We start from the raw sequence: 19947 nt of genomic DNA, 5'->3' as shown, positions 1-19947 counted from the left end.
TGATCCCGACAGAGTCACTGTGGGTAAGTCACTTGACCATCCTACACCTCAACTTTTTCACCTTTGAAAGAGAGTAAAAGCAGCTTTCCTTCCCACCTCCTGCTACAGTTCCAGGGTCAAAAGAGGCAATGTTATGCAAATGGCACTTTATCAGCATTCTGGGAACTTAGAACTGGAACGGGCTGAGAGATGTTGATTGATCTTGTGGGGGTAGGATCCCAGCTACATCTCCCCTGCAAGTGATTCAGTTCAGACCCCAAATGTCATGACTAAAGATGGTTTTAAATATCCCAGGCTACTTAAGGGGCCAGCCCTCAGTGGCATTTAAAATGACAGTCAACTTCAGGGTGGGCAGTTGGGCCTGAAAGTAATAGCAGAATGGGGTTGGGCTGGAGGGAGGGCAGGAGACCTACTCTCCACTTTCCTCCACCTCCAAGCTCCCCAGCCGGAACCCCACCTCCTGGCTGCCGCAACCCACTTCAAGAAGCCGGCAAATGCATAGCTAGTTGCCGACCAGAAGGGGTCGCTGGAGAGCGAGCAGCGCTCTCAGTCTCCCTCATAAGCGGGCTCACAAATCTCCAAATACACACATATCCAAAGCTATATACGTTTCTGAAGCCATACTCGGTTTCTCCAGGGTTCTTTCTTCCTTCTTCTCTCCCATCTTATTCTCTTTGCCTTCCTTCTCCCCTTTCTCTCCCATTCCCCACCTGTTCCTTTCAAAGAATTTCTGAAGTTCACATGGGTGTCCAGGTCTCTTGGTTCCTGTCCTTACCAGCATCAGCAAGAAGCATGGGTTTATCCTGGCTGTGATTCAGACTTGGTGCCAGGCGCTTGGAGACCTTTAGGACTTGGCAAGGCTTCCTTCCAGGAATTTGCAACCTAGGTAGGGGGAGTAGTAACTCCAAGGGAGAGATGCACCGAGGGGTCCTGCTACTGTCTCTTTTTCCTAATGAAAACCCTGGAGGTGAAACTAGGGAAATTTTGGCCATACCCTCTCCTCTAAGGGTTTATTTGTGATTCTAGACTCTTACTTTCTGGGATTAGTGTTGAATTGGGATGGGGTAGAAGATGGGGAGAGAGATCTAAAAGTAACTCCCCCTGTAATCCTGATTTCCCCCTCAAATCCCTCTCCCTACCCGCTTTACTTTTCCCAAAGGGACTCCTCTCCTGAGACAAGCTATTTTAATTTCTTAGCATTTCTTAACCACTTTTCAGTGGTTACAGCTGAATTCCCCAGGAGTGGATGGGATGGGGTGGGGTGGGGTGGGGACACTTTTTCCTTTGGACAGGTTTGGCAAAGGAGACATTGGGCTGGCTGGCTGTGAGGCACAAAAGAAATCTTCCTTACAGCACCACATGCACAGATGTATCGCTGCGCCCCTCTGCGGGCGGGGACCCGGCTTGGCAGATGGCGAGAAGCCGAACTGGGTAGGGATTGTCCATCAAATGGCACTTTCTGGGTGGCGGGGATCTCGCGGCGTCCAGGCGCAAAGAGGAATACAAGGGACCCCCTTTGCTGGCCTAGGCAGTGCCTCCCAGAAGTGAGGGGGTCATGTTGGTTTGGGCGGATAGGTTAAGTTTTTTTTTTACTTCCCTCTTCAATAAAAGATCCGCTACAAGACTTGCGAAGGGGCTGAGAAGGGAGGTGGCCGGGCCCAGAGGGCACCTGCTATGGTTGGCGAGGAGAGCAGGCTGGGAAGCAAGATCTCCTGCACGGTTCAGTTCGGGGGTGCCGGGATTGCTTCTCTGAGGGGTCAGCGCTGCAACTCTGTCGCCTCGGGGCAGCGGTGACAGGCACACGCCCCGCCCTTTCTCCTCCCAAGACCTGCGGGCTTTTGTTATGCAGATGGCGGCAGGAGGCTGTGCCGGAGGAGGAGGGGGTTGGTGGGGAGGAGGAGAGACGGAGAGGGGGGAGGAAAGTACAGCTCGCGCGACCAGCCTCCTCTTCCAACGTCACATTGTGCGAGAGACAAAACCCGGGCGCGCCTGAGCTCACACGCGCACGCACACACAGACGACCCTGTCGCCTCTTCTCTCCTGGCGCTGCCGAGAAAGCCAGCCCTGCCTTCCCTTCCTGGGGCGCGGAGGCTCAGCAAGCTCAGAGCTCAGCCCAGAGACAACACAGAAGGCGAAGAAAGACGGTGGATAAGCCTTCTTTCTCCCCTGCCTGCCCGGGCTGAGGCGCCCCATCCCCCGCCCTGAACCCCGATCTCTCCCACCCCACCCCTCTCGCTTTCACGCGAACTGAGCCCGGAGCCCGGTGTGCCCCCGTTTGGAATCCACGTTTCAGCACTTCGGACAGCGCCCGGGCGCCCCGGGCCCCTTTGGGTTGGCTATGGCGAGCGTTCAGCAAGGCGAGAAGCAGCTTTTTGAGAAGTTCTGGCGAGGAACCTTTAAAGCTGTGGCCACCCCGCGTCCCGAGAGCATCATTGTCGCCAGTATCACGGCCCGCAAGCCGCTGCCAAGGTAATGACCTCCTTCTTAAGAGGAAAGAGACCCTGATGGTCCTTCCTTCTGGCCTGTGTGCCCCAGAGCCCTGAAGGGTGGATGCAGGCGGCTGGGCCAGGGCGCCTGTCTTTTCCCGTCACTACTCGGTATCTCCCGCTGGAACATGGGAACTAATTGCCTGTGTGAGGTGGCGGCTGGTGAGAAGGGACAGGGAGTCTTCAGGGGGAGCAACACTCAATAGTCTGCTGACCTGGCAACTGCTATTTGAGAGATTTTGCTTTCTTAGGGTGGGCAGTGTAGGTGAGATAGGACTTAACTAAGAAACTTTTCTTGGTATCAGAGCCCAGAGGATGGGGGGAGGGGGCGGGCAAAGGAATGGTGGTTCAGGGTGGTCGGGGGTGTTGTACAAGAAGAGAAAAAGAGGGCTGAACGAGCTCTCAGCAGTGTTCAGAGGTAACGGCACATTTCTATACTCAGCTCAGAAACTAGCAAGATCTGAACATTCGACAAAAGCCCATATGCTGTTCCCTCAAATACACCCTAAACAGCACCCTCCTCCACGCCTTTCTGGCTGCCACCGTTGCTGAATCCTCTCCTCTCCTGCTTCCAAAACCAGTACTCTGAGCTCTGGAGTCAGGGGGGAGACTTCCAGGATCATGAAGATGATCTTGGAAGAGTTTTGTTTGGTTTTCAAAAAGGATCTGATTGCTTTGAACTCAACCCTTAGATGGTGAAAACAGTGTGATGGGAGGAATAAGGGAAGAAAAGAAAGGCAGAAAGAAGGAGAAGAGGTTGTGGGGTGAAATGGAGAGGAGGTGGGGAAGAACATTCCAAGACAGAGAAAACCGAATCCTTTTCATAAAGCATCCAGTTTAGAGGAGTTTGAGAATGAAAGGAAGACTGTGCCCTCTGTCAGGGAAAAATCAAGGCAGTAGGAAAACTCATCTTTTGCTGGTGTTGGATGAGTGGTTCGGTGGGAGAAAAAGAAAGAAGTGGACCAGGGGAGACCACTTGGAGGATTTATTGATCCTGGCTACATTAGAGAGTAGATTGAAAACATGTCTGTGAGAGTGGTTCAGAGAGAATGCCTGTTCTGGCACCACTGGATCTGAACTTTCCAGTGGGTGTGGGGTGGATGACAGGGAATCATATCTAAAGAAGCAAACTCAGACTGGAGAACTTTTCACAGTCTGATAGGAACCTAGCTCATACAGGTCTTTAGAAAAATGGGTACCTCATGTTGGGAATGGGTGGACTAGAGTCCGGATGTGGCAGGCTTCAAGCAGCAGCAGCAGCCAGTATTTGTGGATTGGGGAGGGCGGGGGGACACCTTGTGACACAGTCTGGAGAAAAGGAATCATAGCAGCAAATGCCATCAAAAACTGGTGTTTCTCTGCTTGAAGAAAGGTTCTTTGTAGAGAGTTTTGACGTCAGCAGGTTTATCTTCCTGGGTTTCAGCCATCCATTCCACCTTTGGAGTGAACCTATGTTGGCAAGTCCATTGCTGTGTTAGCCAAAGAATATGCCCTTGTAGAAGAAACTAAAGACAATTTCATTGAAAACTACAAGTGTGACATTTGGTCCGGAGTCTTCCATATATTTAAGGGATACAGGAAGAGGAGAGGAGATTCCTGGTGGTATTTTAATACAGAAACTACCTAAGTCCACCTGACCTGGCACGTTCACCCTTTCCCTGTCTGTCTGTGACACTGTCATGCCCCTTTCTTAGTCATATTCTCAATCATATGAATTGCCCAAAGTCTCCAAACCCTCATGCTTTCTGTAGCAAATCTTAATATCATGCATCTGATACTCTTATAATAGCCAACCCTCCTCCCCCAGGTATCATTTCTCTCTAGGTATCATTTAATGTCCTGGGTCTCCTTTCCCCTGGAAACCACCCCTGGAGTGAAAGTCTGAGTCATAAGCCCCTAATTTATGTCATGCTGGGAAGGATCCCCTTCAATACTTCTGTAACAGGTGTGGCCTCTCTGTAGGATAGGTTTGTTTTATAGCTGTTACTCCTGGTTTGGGGTGGAAAGTGAGTAGGGAGCTTTTGTATCTAAGTCTTCATGGAAGGCTGGGTTTGAGTGGTCTTTTAACAGACTGTCTATAAAACCGGAATCATCCCCATTCTCATTGAAGCCAGCCACATCCAGTGCGGAGGTCAATTTCTACCTCCTTCCTAATGTTGCATGCTTACTTAACAGTGGAAGTACCATGTTTCCAAAGCTGAGTTCTCAGGAAGGAAAGAGACAGAGACACTGGCATAGCATCAGCTGAGTGCCAGTGGCTTCATCTAGAGGCAAGGTAGGGATTTGGTCTCATCAGAAATGTCTTTTAGTTCCATAAGTCAAGCCCAGCACATAGTTAGCAGATCTGTAGGGAGATGGAGGAAGGAAAACACCAGACAGTTCTGTTGGTTACACACTTAATATGTGTTTATAGATAAGGGTTACCCTTCATCTGAATGAACTTCCCCAGGATATTTTCAGTGTATCTTTGAGGATAATTTAGTACCAGGATAGAAGCTTACATTCAATTGGTTGATTTCATAGCGCTATGCATACATCATACAATCGCACTCCAAGCAAAACCTCTCCTTACCTCCCCTCTTCCACTCCCCCACCCTCCATGAGGCATACTTGATGAGGCAATAGCTTTATATGTATCAAATTGCAAGCAGATGTCTGACTCAAATGTCAGAACAGTATAGCAGAGTGGGAGGCAGTATATCATAGTGGTTAAGGGCTCAGACTTGAGTTTCAGACAAACCTGGATTCCTGTTCTGGCTCTCCCATTTAGCTGAGTGTCTTAGACAAGTTTCTTTACCTTGCTGAGTCTGTTTTGTCAGCTGGAAAATAGAAATAATAATAGTAGCCATCTCAGACATTGAGTTATGAGGATTGAGTCAGGTAAAACACTTCCCACAGTGTGTGGTACATAGTGATTGCTTAACAGACATTGCTTCTAAAACAAACAGTTCAGAGTTTATAATGGCCAAAGGAAATGAACATTTTCTTTCAGTATTGTGTTCTTCAGGCCTGCCTGTTTCTCCCCCAAATAATGCTGGCAGTAAACATTATGGGATTTCAGCTTCTGACAGGCAATGCATTGAGATGGAATTAACACACAGGAGGTGGGTTGGGTGTGGTCCCATAATTCTGTTCCCTGAGGGAAGGTTAGCTGCTTTCTGAAATGACTTTTTTAGTTATCGGGTGGAGGGCTGCTGAAGAATCATCTAGATCCTGAATGGATTGGTATAACATCACACAGAGTATTCTTTTCATTTGTGTAGCAATGACCGGGTACTATTGTCAATCTAAAGAAGGCTCAAACTCCTTGAATATCACAGTTTGAACCCCTAGTTCCAATATAATTTATTATTCATATCAATAGTGAAAAGGTTTGCTGTGAGTGGTTATCCAATGGAAGACCTAACAGGGACTACCCCAGAGGAACCAGGACGTATGGTTGCCATAGTGAAGCCTTACCCTATACCAGCTGGAAGACAGTCAGCATGAATCAGTAAGACACTTGGAGAGTAAGAGACCCCTCTTTTGTCTCCACCAAAGAAGTATAGTCATTTTTCCTGACATTAGTTAATTCTCTTTGTTAATTATTTGGTCCAGAAAAGTTTGCACCCAAAAGTTTAGGCTCAAAGTGGAAAACTTAAGTGTTTGAGGCTAACTCCAACTGTAATAATCGTATCACCAAACAGTAGCTGAGGACTTAATGAATGAGTAAAAAACACATTTGAAATTAGCGTATCAATTGTTTGTAGATACAGGAGTGTTTGCAAAGGTCTAGAAAGGCGGCCCTCTTAAACAGCATAAGCAATTCTCTTTACAATTCTTTTGGCACGCTATTAATTTTCTTCGAAAATCCTTTCTATGCAGAATAGTCCAGAAGCAGACTTCAGCCCAGGTCTGTCTAAAGGATCATAAATTCCGAACTATTGGAGATTTTACTGCATAAAGGGAAAGATGGCCAAATTGTAAGGCAGGAAAAATGCCTTTGAACCGTTTAATTCCAGACTCCCCCTTTGTGCCAAGAGATCAGTTAGCACATTTGTGCTGACTCTGTCCTCGGGAGCAGAGTGAGGGGCAGCTGGGAGGTGATTTCCTGACAGCCTGTGTTTAAAAACCAAGGTACCAAGGGTTGTGGAGAATGCTTGCCCTGGCGATGAATGATCATTTTTCCCTGGAAAGGGAGTGTTATTGTTTGGTCGAACCTTTCTCCTTCTGAAAGGTGAAATTTGCTGAATGGTGTACAGGGGTCAGTGGGGGTGTGGGGGCGTATTATTTCTGACATGGCTGTTTTCACTTGGCAACTGTGCTGTCTTAGAGACTCGGGCTGCGGTAGATGCTGAATGAAAGTTGGACGCATTAATTGAATGAGTCCACGCGGTCCAAATCCGTATCAGATTCGCTCTCTCCCAGCCCACCCCCACTCCTGACGGGCTGGGGATTCTGATCAATGCAGCCTAAGAGACACACACTCTGCAGATAGATTTGACTCTGACTAGTGTCAGAAGGAAGCTCTCTGGATATAGATGTCTGGCTGGCTGAGTGAGTAGACACGTCGGCTGGTGTGGGTACAGGAGGTTGGACTAAATACCACCTGGAAGTGTTTTCCAGGCCTGTGTGAACCTCTGTTAACTCCATCCCCACTCCAGGCCACCAGAAAAAAAAAAAAAAGAGGGGGGAACACCCCTAAAAACCTAACTCCTCTGGTAAGGAAAGAAGCCTGGGTCACGCGCCTTCCCACACTGTGAGCACCTCCAGCATGCCGCAGGGGCACAATAAATTTTTTAAAATATCCTTTCTTCCAGAGTGGCTGGATTTACCTTCCTGTGAGGTGGAAAGGCTTTCAGGGGCTTAACAAAACCAGAGTTTCTCAATTGCTCGTTACCAAGACTTATCTGAGATGTGACAGAACACCTCTGAAGGGGAGAACGTGGAACAGTGAAGAATTTGGGCTCTGAAGGGGCGCCTGGGTGGCTCAGTCAGTTAAGCATCCAACTTCAGCTCAGGTCATGATCTTGCGGTTTGTGAGTTCGAACCCCGCATAGAGCTCTGTGCTGACAGCTCAGAGCCTGGAGCCTGCTTCACATTCTGTGTCTCCCTCTCTTCTCTGCCCCTCCTTCTCTCTCTCTCTCTCTCTCTCTCTCTCTCTCTCTCTCTCTCTCTCTCATAAATAAACATTGAGAAACAAAAAAGAATTTGGGCTCTGAAGTCAGATCTGCTCAGGCTGAAATCCTGCTGTGCAATTCGTACCTTTGGAATCTGCTAATCACTTCAGCTCTCTATGCCTCAGTTTGCCCGGCTATGAAAGACTGATCTCATGGGGTCATAGTGAAGGGTGGATGAGATCATTTATATAAAGAACATGACACAGTGCCTGGCCAAGACCTCCATTTAACGTGCTCTTGTTACCAAGACATGAGTTACCTAATGAGATGTCGGGAGAGAGTGCTAAGCCCCTCATCACCTGAGCTGGGTGGGCTGCTTGGTGGTGATGGTTGGGATTCCTTGGCCTTACCACTTGACCATCCCAGTGCTCTGTATAAGTTTTTGATGTGGTTTTAGGATTCCCTAAAGAGCCACTGGAGATGTGTAGAGCTGTTTTTAAAACATCTGACAAACTCCAGGGGCAAACTAACCAAAACACATGTTTCCTTTTACTATTTTCACACACTTAATAGCTCCATGACTTTTGGCCAGACCTTGACCTTCTCAATCTTGGTTTCCTCATCCATAAAACGGGGCTAATATTAGCAGCCCCCTCCAATAGCTGTTGAGAATATTGACTGGGCTAATTTATGGAAAGTGTTGTTTGGCACACAGTAAGGGCTCCATCAGTGTCAGCTCTTACCATTAGTAATGAATTGCAGTTTTTATTATTACTATGTGCCAGGCCCATCAAGGAGGAACAGATGAATGAAAGGCAGTCTCTCCCTTGGAGGGCCTCAGAGTTTAGCAGCAAAGGTGGGCACAGACACCAGTATATATGACATGAAGCAGATTGTCTTAAGTACTGTAATATAGGTAGCAATAAAGAAAAGGAGATGTGGAAAACCAGAGGAAGGAGGCACCCTCCCTGAGGCATGAAGTCTTTTGCTGGTAGTCACACAGTTAGCCTTTGTTGTCTGACCTGTGAAATGGGAATGATTCTTTTATATTGTCAATTTTACCTACAAATGCAACGAACATCAGAATGATTAAGGTATTTGTCGCTAGTAGAGTCTCAAAAAAGACCTTCTCCCCACCCCACCCCCCCCAGAAGAAAAAGCAATTTACACTTTTGGGAGGGGACATTATCTGTTGTGGGGGAGGGGGTCATAGTCAGTGCTATTAAAGGAGGATTGTGGAAAGGAGCTGCCCTTATATAAAATTTCCAACTTCTCTGTCATTGGCTCAAGCATGCAGACTCTGGTGTGGGCCATTAGGTTTCTTGTCCTTCATGGTCTAGCTCTGGCTGAAACAAAATCCAGTCTGCATTCCTTGAGCAGCCACCAATGGTGGGGGGATTGGAGTGAGCCCACACATGTTAAAGAGAAAATAACCCAGAGGGAATGAATCACCAAAGTGAAGAGGCCACGTGTGGCTAAAAAATAAAGTTATGCTTCCATTAATTGGACACTTTTATTGAGCTCCTACTTGATATAGCCGTGAACAACACCAGTCCCTGCTGTCATGAGGGAGAAAGGTAATAAATGAAGAAACAAACAAACAAACAAACAAATCATATAAGGTCAGGTTGCAATGAGTGCTATAAAGAAGAATAAAGCAGGGGAACGGGACAGCAGGTGAGGATGGGGCTGCTTTGTTGGATGGAGTGGTCCAGGGACCTGGATGCAAGGAGGGAGCAAGCCATGAGGATAACTGAGGGGAAAGTGTTTGAGACAGAGGGAACACCAAGTGCAAAGACCCTGAGGTGGAAGCATGCTTGGTGTATTTATTTATTTTTTTTAAATTTTTTTTAACGTTTATTTATTATTGAGAGATAGAGAGAGACAGAGCATGAGCAGGGGAGAGGCTGAGAGAGACAGAGCATGAGCAGGGGAGGGGCTGAGAGAGACAGGAGACACAGAATGTGAAGCAGGCTTCAGGCCCCAAGCTGTCAGCACAGAGCCTGATGTGGGGCTCGAACTCACAAACTGTGAGATCATGACCTGAGCCGAAGTCGGACGCTCAACCCACTGAGCCACCCAGGTGCCCCGCTTGGTGTATTTAAAGATAGCAAGGAAGTCAGTGTGGCTGGAGCAGAGTGAGTGACGGGAAGACTAACAGGGATGACTCCCTAGATGCAGGCAGGAAACATATCGAGCAATTAACATTGTAAGCCAGTTAAGGACTTCCCAGACCCTCGGCTTCTAGACTGGGAGCGGGAAGAGGGTAACAGGGGTGCTCCTGCCCTCTCCCTCGGGGTCCTGGGTCTGATCTGCTTCTCTTGGCTCCTCTCACTGACTCGAATGCAGCCAGGATGACTTTGAATAGCAGTGTTAGAAGCTTAGCTGGGCCCCTGCATGTGTTATGGACAAGCATGAAATTTACAATCTCTCTGATTGTGATCAATCAGATTAGGAAATTGAAAAACACACTGTTTAGACTTCCAAATAGCAGTGGCAAATCTTGTTCCCATGACGGTGAGGGTTCGGTCTATCTCTCATATCCATGCGTGCAAATTTAGACTATCCCTCTCACCCAGCCGCCCCCCTTCACTGCACACCTTTGAAGCTACAGTCTGCTTACTCTCAGTCTCTCCCTCTCTCTCCCTCCACCCCCACCCCCATCTTCATTTGAGATTTTGCTGAGGGAGCTCCCATATGTCACAGCCTGTGTGCGGAGCTCCGTGAAATAAAACACAGAATTAAGATGTCATAGAGACAAAGCCAAACCAAATACAGGAACAATGCCGAACCCTAAAACAGTCATTAAGTAATTCACGTCTACATGTGTCTGTTCAAAACAAATATTAAGATCCTCTGGACGCAAATGTTTCTCATCAGGAGAATCCCCTCGTCGCCGGATTCCCTGGGCTTACATCCCGCTGACAGCTTCGCTGAGCAGAAACACCAGTGGATCACTGTTCTCTGGCTTCATTAAAAGTTGAGCTTATGCAAGTGAGCTGGAATTTTACAAGACAGTCACCACTCCTGCGGGAAGAGAGGTGCCATCTGGGCCTGAAGTGTGTATTCATGGTGTGTGTGTGTGTACACTCACTCATGGGAGAAAGTGTGTTTGGGGCTCCTTATGGCATTATGGGCCCAGCCCTGTGCTAAGCAAGCATGTTTGCTCTGTTAGCTAATTCTGTCTTCACAGTAACTCTGGGAGAGATGTATTTTTAAGACTGTCTTAGAGATGAGGAAACTGAGGCTCAGAGAGTGGCAGTGACCTGCTCAAGGATGAATGGCTGGTAAGAGTCAGAACTGGGATAAGAACCCAGAGCTCTTGATAGATGTGTGTGTAGTCCATCCAGTACACTTTGCAGAGGAGGAAAAACAGGCCAGGGAGGCAGTGAAGGCGTGTCTTGTTCAAGGTCATACAGTTTGTTAAGAGGTGAACCTAAGATCTGAACTCGGGTCTGCCTGATTACAACTACATTCTTCTCTACCTGCTGTACATCCTGTCACTGTGGTTTGGCTTTTAAGGTTGTGGGTGTTTTTGTTTCATCTTGCTCATCTTGTTTTATGTCCCGTGGGCTTAGGCAATAGCTACTGTTACAATCCCAACTCACGCCACTCTCTAGAACGCTGCCTTTCCCTCCTTACCCATTCTCCACATCAAGCCAGAAGAACCTCTTTGAAAAGCAAGTCAGACCATATATACCCCCTCCACCCATCTAAAGCCCTCATCACTGACCCTTGGTTTGCAGAATACAGAGCTGATCCCCTGCTAAGGCCTAAATATTCTCCATGGTCTAGCTTCTGCCCACCTCCCCAAGATTGTTTCTGAAATGCTTACCCTCATTCCTTCTGTTCAGCCATATCCCTCTCTTTTGAGTCATCCAAATTTTCCATGCCCTTTCTACCACAGGGCCTTTGCACATGATGCCAGGAGAGCCCTCCCTCTCCCCTGGTGGCTAATTTATATCTACCGCACTTTCTGATCTCAGCTCAAATGCCATTTCCTCAGGGATTCCTTCCACAATGCTGTCTGAGTTACAGACTTTCTTATCATCCCAGTACCTCTCGTGATTCTCAACATGGCTGTAATTTTGAGATCATTGTTAAAGTGTACCTCTCCTAAGAGACTGAAAGCATCATGGGGACAGGGACTACGTCTGTGTGCTCATTGGTGATCTCTCTCATCTGATACAGGGCAGGAGGCTAAGCAAGTGCTTGTTGAATGCATGAATTATAACACTTTCCCCTCATCAAGTCACTTTCACACCTAATAGTCAAGCATATGGAATTGCCAGTATTAAAAAACAGCAATATTAATTCCTTTGATTTGCAAGAGAAACATTGGAACTGCTGAGGACAGGACCACGTCTGTCTCTTTCCTGGCTGTATCTCAGCACCTAGGACAGTGGTCCACAGTTGAGGATCTTTGTTGAATGAACAAATAATGAGGACGTGCAGGAATAAACACATGGTACTGAAGGGGAAACCCAGAAACTTACAGAGGTATGGCATCAGAATTTTTTAAAAAAAACTTTTAACATTTATTTAGTTTTGAGACACAGCATGAGCGGGGGAGGGGCAGAGAGAGAGGGAGACACAGAATATGAAGCAGGCTCCAGGCTCTGAGCTGTCAGTGCAGAGCCCAACGCAGGGCTCAAACTCACAAACCATGAGATCATGACCTGAGTTGAAGCTGGCTGCATAACTGACTGAGCCACCCAGGAGCCCCCAGCATCAGAATTTTAGAGCTAAAGAGACTTTCAAGATCATCCAATCTCCTCCATGAGGAGGTCTGAGGGCTATGTTTTATACTATGTGTAATGTATTGGAACCACAGTGTGCATGTATTTCTTACTGAGACCGATGTAAGATCAAAAGATCTTTAGGAACAGGGTGCCTGGGTGGCTCAGTTGGTTAAGCGTCTGACTCTGGTTTCAGCTCAGATCGTGATCTCACCATTTGTGGGTTGAAGCCCTGCATCCAGCTTTGTGCTGGCAGCACGGAGCTTGCTTGGGATTCTCTGTCTCCCTCTCTCTGTCCCTCTCTGCCCCTCCCCCACTGGCACTGTCTCTTGTCATTCTCAAAATAAGTAAACTTTTTTTTAAGTGCTTAAAAAAAGGTCTTTAGGACTCACTGCTCTAATTCAGATCTTCATTTTGCAGATGGGGGACTGAGACCCACAAAGGGAGAAGGATTTGCCCAAGTTTCATAGCCTGAGTCAGCCTGGGTGAGCTCTGGGTTCAGTGAAGTGGTGTTTGCCCAATGTTGTGTTTGTGTTTGAACTTCCCTGCTGTGATCAGGTGACCAGACACTGCTCTCTCTTGCCACCCTATCCCCTACTGTGAGATAAGGCATCCTGCCCCATAAAGACCTCCTGTGGCATATGCTGCCTGAAGCCTGGTCTGGGAATCCTGATGAGATGTCCATCTGTACCCATCCTGTGCCTAACAGAGCAGGTGAGCAGCTCTGGCTGTTTCTGGGATCATGTTTCAGAGCTTCCAGCTGATAAGGAGGATTTTGTTTGGCCAGCTTCCCTTGCACAGCCAGGTGGCAGGTGATTCTGGGGCTCAGCCCACTCTCATAAGGGGTAGGTGTCTGTGCAGTGGTGCAGGATGGGCTCAGGGCCACTGTTCACCATGTGGAGAGCTGTTTCCAGCAGGAACCCACCATCATAACAGCACCTTCTATTGGTCAGCTCCTTACAAACCAGTGTCGCGTTGCTGTGGCATTCAGCCTGCAGTCAGGATGGGAGGGCCAGAGGGCATCTTTGAGGAACTCAAAGATGGGGAAGCTGAGGCACAGAAAGAGCAAAGGAAGCTTCACAGAGCATCAGAAGGTCACTTGCGCAGTTATAGCTGAGATATGGGCCACTTGACACCCAATCCTAAGATATCAGAGTGCTCAGAGTTCCTTGGGGAAGAAGGCAGAAAAACGAATTTATTCCCATTTTACAAGTAGGATGAGTGAGGCTCAGAGATGTGAAATGACTTGTCTGAAGTCATATCATGAAATAAAGCTGCATCATCATTGTTCATTCTCATTTGGCCCTCACAACAGTAAGTGCCAGTTTTGTGTCCATTTTGCAAATGAATAACTGAGGCTCAGGGTCTCCAGGAACAAACCCCGGGTCTCTTGACTCCAAGTTCAGGGTCTCCATCCCACCATGGGACAATATCTCTGACCCCACAAGCTTGTGCACTGAGAGTGGATCCAAATTCATTCCTATCAGAAACAAAGAATCGTGATTGCCAGGATCCCTTTTTTAACTTATGCAAAGGATTTTATATCTCCCTTCTGATTGTTCATTCATATGTCCATCCAGCAGAGAACTTCTACTCAGGCAAAGCATAATAATGAATAAAATTTTCTCTTACTCTCAAGTTGTTTACCTGTCTATAAATGTATAAAAAAAGACATGTCTATAAATAACAAGCAATTAGCAGGCAGGGCAAGAGTTAATGTCATCAAAAAGTGAATCAAAGTCCAAACAGGTAAAGCGACTTGCCCAAGATCATACAAGTTAGCTGTGATGCCATGCAATTTTAGATCTCTCCTATTCAATAAACCAAGATCTATGCTAGGCAGTTCGTAGATATTATTTCACTTTATCCTCATGCCAACCCTATGCAGTAGATACCGTTGTCCCCATTTTGTAGGTGGTAGAAGTGAGGTTCAGAGGATGTAAGCAATTTGGCCAGGGTTCTCACCTTGTGGGGGTCTGAGTTAGAATTACAGCCCAGATGTACTGCTCCAGACTTCTCTGTTACCCAACATTTTCTTCCCCAGAGGCGAGATATGGAGCACAAAATGTCACTTGTGAGACCTAGCTATTCTCCTGCTTTTAAGGTTCTAGATGATCACGCTGGTGGAGGCTTACTCCAAGACTGGGCTCAGGCAGAAGGGCACGGGCCTGTCCAGCAGTGACACTGACCTCACGGGGGTGGATGAGGGCTTGCCCCAGGGTACTGATGGTTCCCACCCACACTGGGCAATCACTCAGAAGGAGAATCAGCCAGTGGGAAGTGCCTTTCACGGTAGAAGTGCTCTTCCCAGCAAGAGGATTATTGAACCATCCCTGAAGAGGGATAACCCTTTAAGACAAGGAGACAAGAGATATTGATAGTTAACCATGTGTTTTCTTGACCAGAACTAAACTCAGAGACGGCAGTGAAGAGGACCACAAGCTGAATCATTGGTGTTGAGGAAGAGGGTCGGATAATAGGTATTTGTTAAGCACTTCCTTGCGCTACTTGGAGGGTGATTAAAAATAGCCTTCCTTACATTATAAGTGAGAACACAGGTCCAGAAAGGTTATTTTACTTGTCCAAGTTTGCCCGGTTTGGCAGAGCTCGGACTATTGGCCATCGGTTCACATGTTACCATGGAGACATCCATCATTCCTGCCTGCATGGCACCTTTCTGTTCTTGTGGGTTTCCCCACCTTCATTCTGTCTCTCCTCTCCCTAGCCTGGAGGCAGTCTCTTTCTACTCTGGAGAAATCTTTCTTCCCTTTGTGTTTCTTCAAGACTCTCTCCTAAATCCATAAATCCCCCTACCTCTACAGGCTTTGACTTTTTCAAAAAGAAAAAGCTAAAAACACTCTCATATTCTTCCTGTTTTCAACCCATGATGTGCTTAAATGGTAAAAAAAAAAAAAAGGAGAAAATACAGGGAGAAAAAAGCCACACAGGTCAGTATCTCAAAATATTATCCCATTTCATATCTCCTTAAATCCCTTAAGCTTTTGAGATGGTAATGTTATTATCTCTAATTAATAAGAGAGGAAGCTAAAGTTCAGGAGGATTATGTGACTTCTCCAAGGTAACACTTAGATCCAGGATTCAAACCCAAGCTTGTAAGGCTCCAGTAGTCAAGATTTTAACCACCATGTCCCACTAATGCACTACTTGTGAGAAAAAAAAAAAAATCAAAATTGGCCGGAGACAAGGAGTGACTTCCCAAAGATCCTTCAGCAAGTCAGCAGATCGGGAACCCAGTTTGCTGATTACAGGCACATCAATGAGTACTGACATTTAATGGGCATCCCCTGCGTGCATCTGACCTATGCTCCCATCCTCCAGTCTCTAAGGAGGTTATATTCAACTGAGCCCTAGAATAAAGTTCAGAGAGGAAAAAGACATTCCTTAGAGTGTCAACCAAACTATAGACCTATGCACCCGAGTGGGTAAGGACAGGATGGTGAAAAAATGTTTCATAGAAAGTGTCAACAGCTTCAGCTTCAACTAGTTGGTAGTAGTTGCCTGAAGCACTGTGTTAAGATGACTTCTGGGGCTGAATCAGTAGCAAAGAGTGTTTTGATTGATTAGTGATGTCTGTCATTAGTGCAGGAAAGGGAGGTGACAGTATGCATGCCATATATTTATCTTTCCCAGGATGGGAATGCTACAGTTCTTGGAAGGAGCAGATCAAGTACCAACCATTGAATACTTACTCTGCTGCCATGCTTTTTACATTCATTGTTTTGATGTCTGTTGATCTCAGGACACCCTCTCTCCCCCATTTTACAAATGAGAAAACAGAACCTCAGAAAGATGAGGTTCCCAAGGCTAAAGAAGCTAGTCAGTGGTTAACCAGTTCTGATAACTACTGGTAAATACATAAGCTATTAGAGTGATGAATAGACTATCAATAGGTGAGCAATCCCAGAACTTGTTAATTAGTGTGTAAATGTATATATTTGACCAGAGGGCTTTGTCTTGTTTATCCCCATACACTCAGTAGCTAGCACAGGGCCCAGGACACCCCACATGTTGGACAGCCAGCACCCAATGCATAGTTACTTAGAACTACGGACAGGCACTGTGCTAGATACCCTTAAAGGGGTGCTTCAGAGAGTAAAGAGATTTGGCTATGCATATATTGACAGGGAAGACAGGATCAAGGGCCAGCCTGCCCACTGCTGATTCTCAAGATGCCAAGCTAAGCGGACACATTTCATGATCTCCTCAGGCAAGTCAGGGAGCTGAAGCAGGACAAGGGGGAGGAAACGGGTGTCCTGCACCTAGGGAGCTATTTCTGGCTTTGTGTTCTGCCAGCAGGATGCTGGGAGGCTGTAGGAGCCGGATCTGCTGCTGGGGCTTACTCAGAGTCAGGACAATGCCAGCTTTGTGTTGCCTGGAACACCTGAATGCCATGTAAGAGGGGGACGGCAGTGGGGAGGGTTGGCTCCTCATGGAGCCCAATCTTCTTCTGCCACATCTTTTCCCAGCTGTGTCCAGCCTCTGTCAAGTTTGGGGGTGATTTATCTTATCTGCAGAGTTGGCATATTACATTTTTAAAGAGTTTCAAATTATGAAGCATTATGAGATGAGTAGAATGATTTTTTTTTTTCTGTTTCACAGATGAGAAAACTAAGACTAATCAAGTTATTTATAACAGCAGTAACAACTACAACAGTATAAGTCAGACATTATGCTAAGCATTTCATACATGGTAACTCATTAAAGCTTCACAACATTGAGCTTTATTCCCTGTGAGACAGGGAATATTGTCTCTCTTTTGCAGATGGGGAAACTGAGGTCCAAAGAGGTCGAGACTTCATTAGGCTCAAGTCCCATCTGATTCCAGAGCCCATGTGGCTTAATCTCCGTGCTGTACTGCCTCCTTGTCAAGCAACTAATTCACTTACTAATTAAGAATTTACATTTATGTAGTGTTTTATGTTTTCTGCATACTTTATGTATATTTGTGTCTTTGAGTTGTACTGTGGTTGAACTCTCATACTATAAAGGTAGATGGAAGAGGTATTCTTTTTTGCTTCACATCCTTTGACACATCAGAAATGGTGCCCTGAGTCGGAAAGATGCTTCTACTCTGCTCTGTACCGTGCTTTGTACGGCACATTTGATATACATGATACCTTGAATAGTACAGCAATGTAATCTCTGCACTGTACTGTGTTTCTCTTCCCCAAGCCTCAATTTTGTTATCTCTAAAATGGGAGAGAGAACCTTCTTCCAAGGTTACTGTGAGCATTGGAGACGATAAACTAGAAAGAAGAGCCTAATATACCTGATACATCAAAGAAGCACCCAGTTATATACTGTGGAGTCTGCCAACTACTTCCCTTGCTGGTTCTCTTTAAAGATGGGGATGAACAATTATGAGGTGACTGGCTGGAGCTAGCCTGGTCATCTGTAACTGAGAAGTTGCACCAAGTTTATTCTTAGCATCCTCTTCTCTCCCCTGTGATCCCCTGATCACCAGAAAGGAAGGGACTCGGGCCCAGGAGCCATGAAATCTCCGATATGTTTAACCCCAGTGGATGGATGCAGCATTTCCAGTGATGGGTCCTGTGTTCAAGACCTTGGTGGTGTTGGTTTCCACCTGAACGGTGCCAGGCCAGAGCTTTAGTCAGGATTGGGTTAAACTGTTCCTAGGTGCAAGAGGCACCTCTGAAAAAGTACAGGCAAAAAGAACACAGAAAATGTATTTACCATTGGAACATAGATTTTGTGATTACAAGTCATCTAGCCACGCACAGCCCTATCCTCGGGCTGTAATTATGCTTGTTCTGAGGTTTCTCAAGAAAGCTAGAGATGGAGGCATTTCACCAGAGCCTAACCTAAGTGAAACCTTAGCGCTATCTGGAGTCATTGGATTGTTTGACCATTGGAACCTGGGAATCAGTGCCACTGGAGAGATGAGGACTTCCACTCCTCCCTTTCTTTCTTATGAATCACTCAGACCACTGCAATCAATTCCTAGCACTCCTTTCTCCAAGAAACATATTCTCTGACCCTGTCTGCTGGCTGCTGATACCATTTGGCCTCAAAAAATAAGCAGAATAGATATCACCTTGGATGCTGCAAGGTCATTAAATGAGGAAAATGTAGTTAGGGTAGGCAAGAATGACAGCTATAACAGATAAGGCTTGGGATCTCAGTGGCTTAATATGATCCAATCATGTCCTGCTCATATCTCCATCCTATGTGGGTTGAAGAAGGGTTTTTCTTCATGTAGCCATACAGGGACCCATTTCCATGGCATGGCTTCAAGTTTCTATGGCATGATCCGAATGAAAGATGAAGAAAATGAACCAAGGTGGAGAGATCCCACTTGCTCTTAACTGCTTCAACCTGGAAGTAACCCAGCACTTTCATTTACATTTCATTGGTGGAAGCTAGTCACAAGATCCCATCTAGGTGCCGAGACAACTGGGAAGTGTAATCTAGTAACATGTCTGGGTGGAAAGGGAAGGGAGTTTGGTACCATCCTCTCTCATAATGGGAGTTGCCTTACATTCCTGAAATCACATACCAGTGAGCATCTGAGGTCTGCCCAATAAGTTTTTTCTCCCTATGAGAAGAGGGAAAGAAAAATAAGTTACTGTCCATTGAGCATTTACTACGACTCAGCTACTGTGCTAAACTCTTCACAGGCATTAGCATGTTTAATGTACATATTTTTTTTCAAATATATGCTGTTGTTCCCATTTTACAGACAAAGGGAGTCCCAAAGAAAGGAAGAGAATGATTAAAATCACACAGCTAGAAACCTCTGGTGCCAGGATTTGAAGATAGATCTTAACCCTTTGACCACACTGCCCACATGAAGTGCAGCTTTCCAGATGTTTGGGGAGGATAAAACATGGTGATAGACAAAGCGATTAGCCAGTGCATGGGCCACCATTACTGTTTATTTAACACTGGTTACAAAAAAGAAAACAAGAGAAGAACTTAGCCTCTAGAAAGTTCCTTTTTGATCTTTGGGAAGTAATCTCCCCTGATTGTTTTTTCCTTTGCAAAACCATTTATTCACTTGAACGTTCAGTAACTTATTTATTCAGTGTGTTTTATGTGACAGGCCTGGTGCTGGATGCTTGGGAAGTAACGATGAACTAGACACAGTCTCTTCTCTCAAGGAGGAGAGGTAGGGTATCGGATGGATTCATTCTCCCCAAATTCTTAGAGATTATGAGAAAGGACACCAGCGTTGTCGGAAACTTGGGTTCTGATTGGCTGTTCGGATGGGATAGAAACCCAATTGACTGGAAGGGTCTCTTTCCCATTCATGGGACAAACCAAGTAAGAAGGCAGATATAAAGGACTGTAAGTAGTGTTTATTTAGGTCTTTCCAGAACATTTTCCTTTTCTGGATAGTGACAGTGCCTTACTTCCATACCATTCAGGGCCACAATAGACACAATTATATTTCTCAATTACCATAGACACTCTATTGATATGGAGCTAGCATATGATACTAGGAGAGCCAGTCTCAGCCCTTCTCTGGGATCAAGTACAAGGGAGGGGCTCTCATTGGACTCAGATGGTGAGAAAGGCCAAGCTGGATAGCAGTAGTAATAGTAACACCTAGCATTTATTGAGTGTTTACCCCATTGCCAG

General features: G+C 46.2%; 1 protein-coding gene across 3 annotated transcripts in view; it reads left to right on the top strand.

Moving 5' to 3' along the window:
* The first annotated feature begins 1903 nt into the window (after window positions 1-1903).
* The window catches only part of SRRM4 (serine/arginine repetitive matrix 4), a 156268-nt gene continuing 138224 nt past the window's right edge, over window positions 1904-19947 (top strand). For 2 of the 3 annotated variants that reach the window (XM_058691654.1, XM_058691653.1), the window contains exon 1: window positions 1904-2469. In XM_058691654.1, coding sequence (XP_058547637.1) covers window positions 2339-2469 — 131 coding nt within the window. In that variant the 5' untranslated portion in view covers window positions 1904-2338. The remainder of the gene's footprint in view (window positions 2470-19947) is intronic. The other variant, XM_058691652.1, reaches the window with a different exon arrangement.

The sequence above is a fragment of the Neofelis nebulosa genome, chromosome 11 (genome assembly GCF_028018385.1).
Source record: "Neofelis nebulosa isolate mNeoNeb1 chromosome 11, mNeoNeb1.pri, whole genome shotgun sequence".
Lineage (NCBI taxonomy): Eukaryota > Metazoa > Chordata > Mammalia > Carnivora > Felidae > Neofelis > Neofelis nebulosa.
Note: the sequence above shows the minus strand (reverse complement) of the source record. Positions and strands in the feature narration are given on the sequence as shown.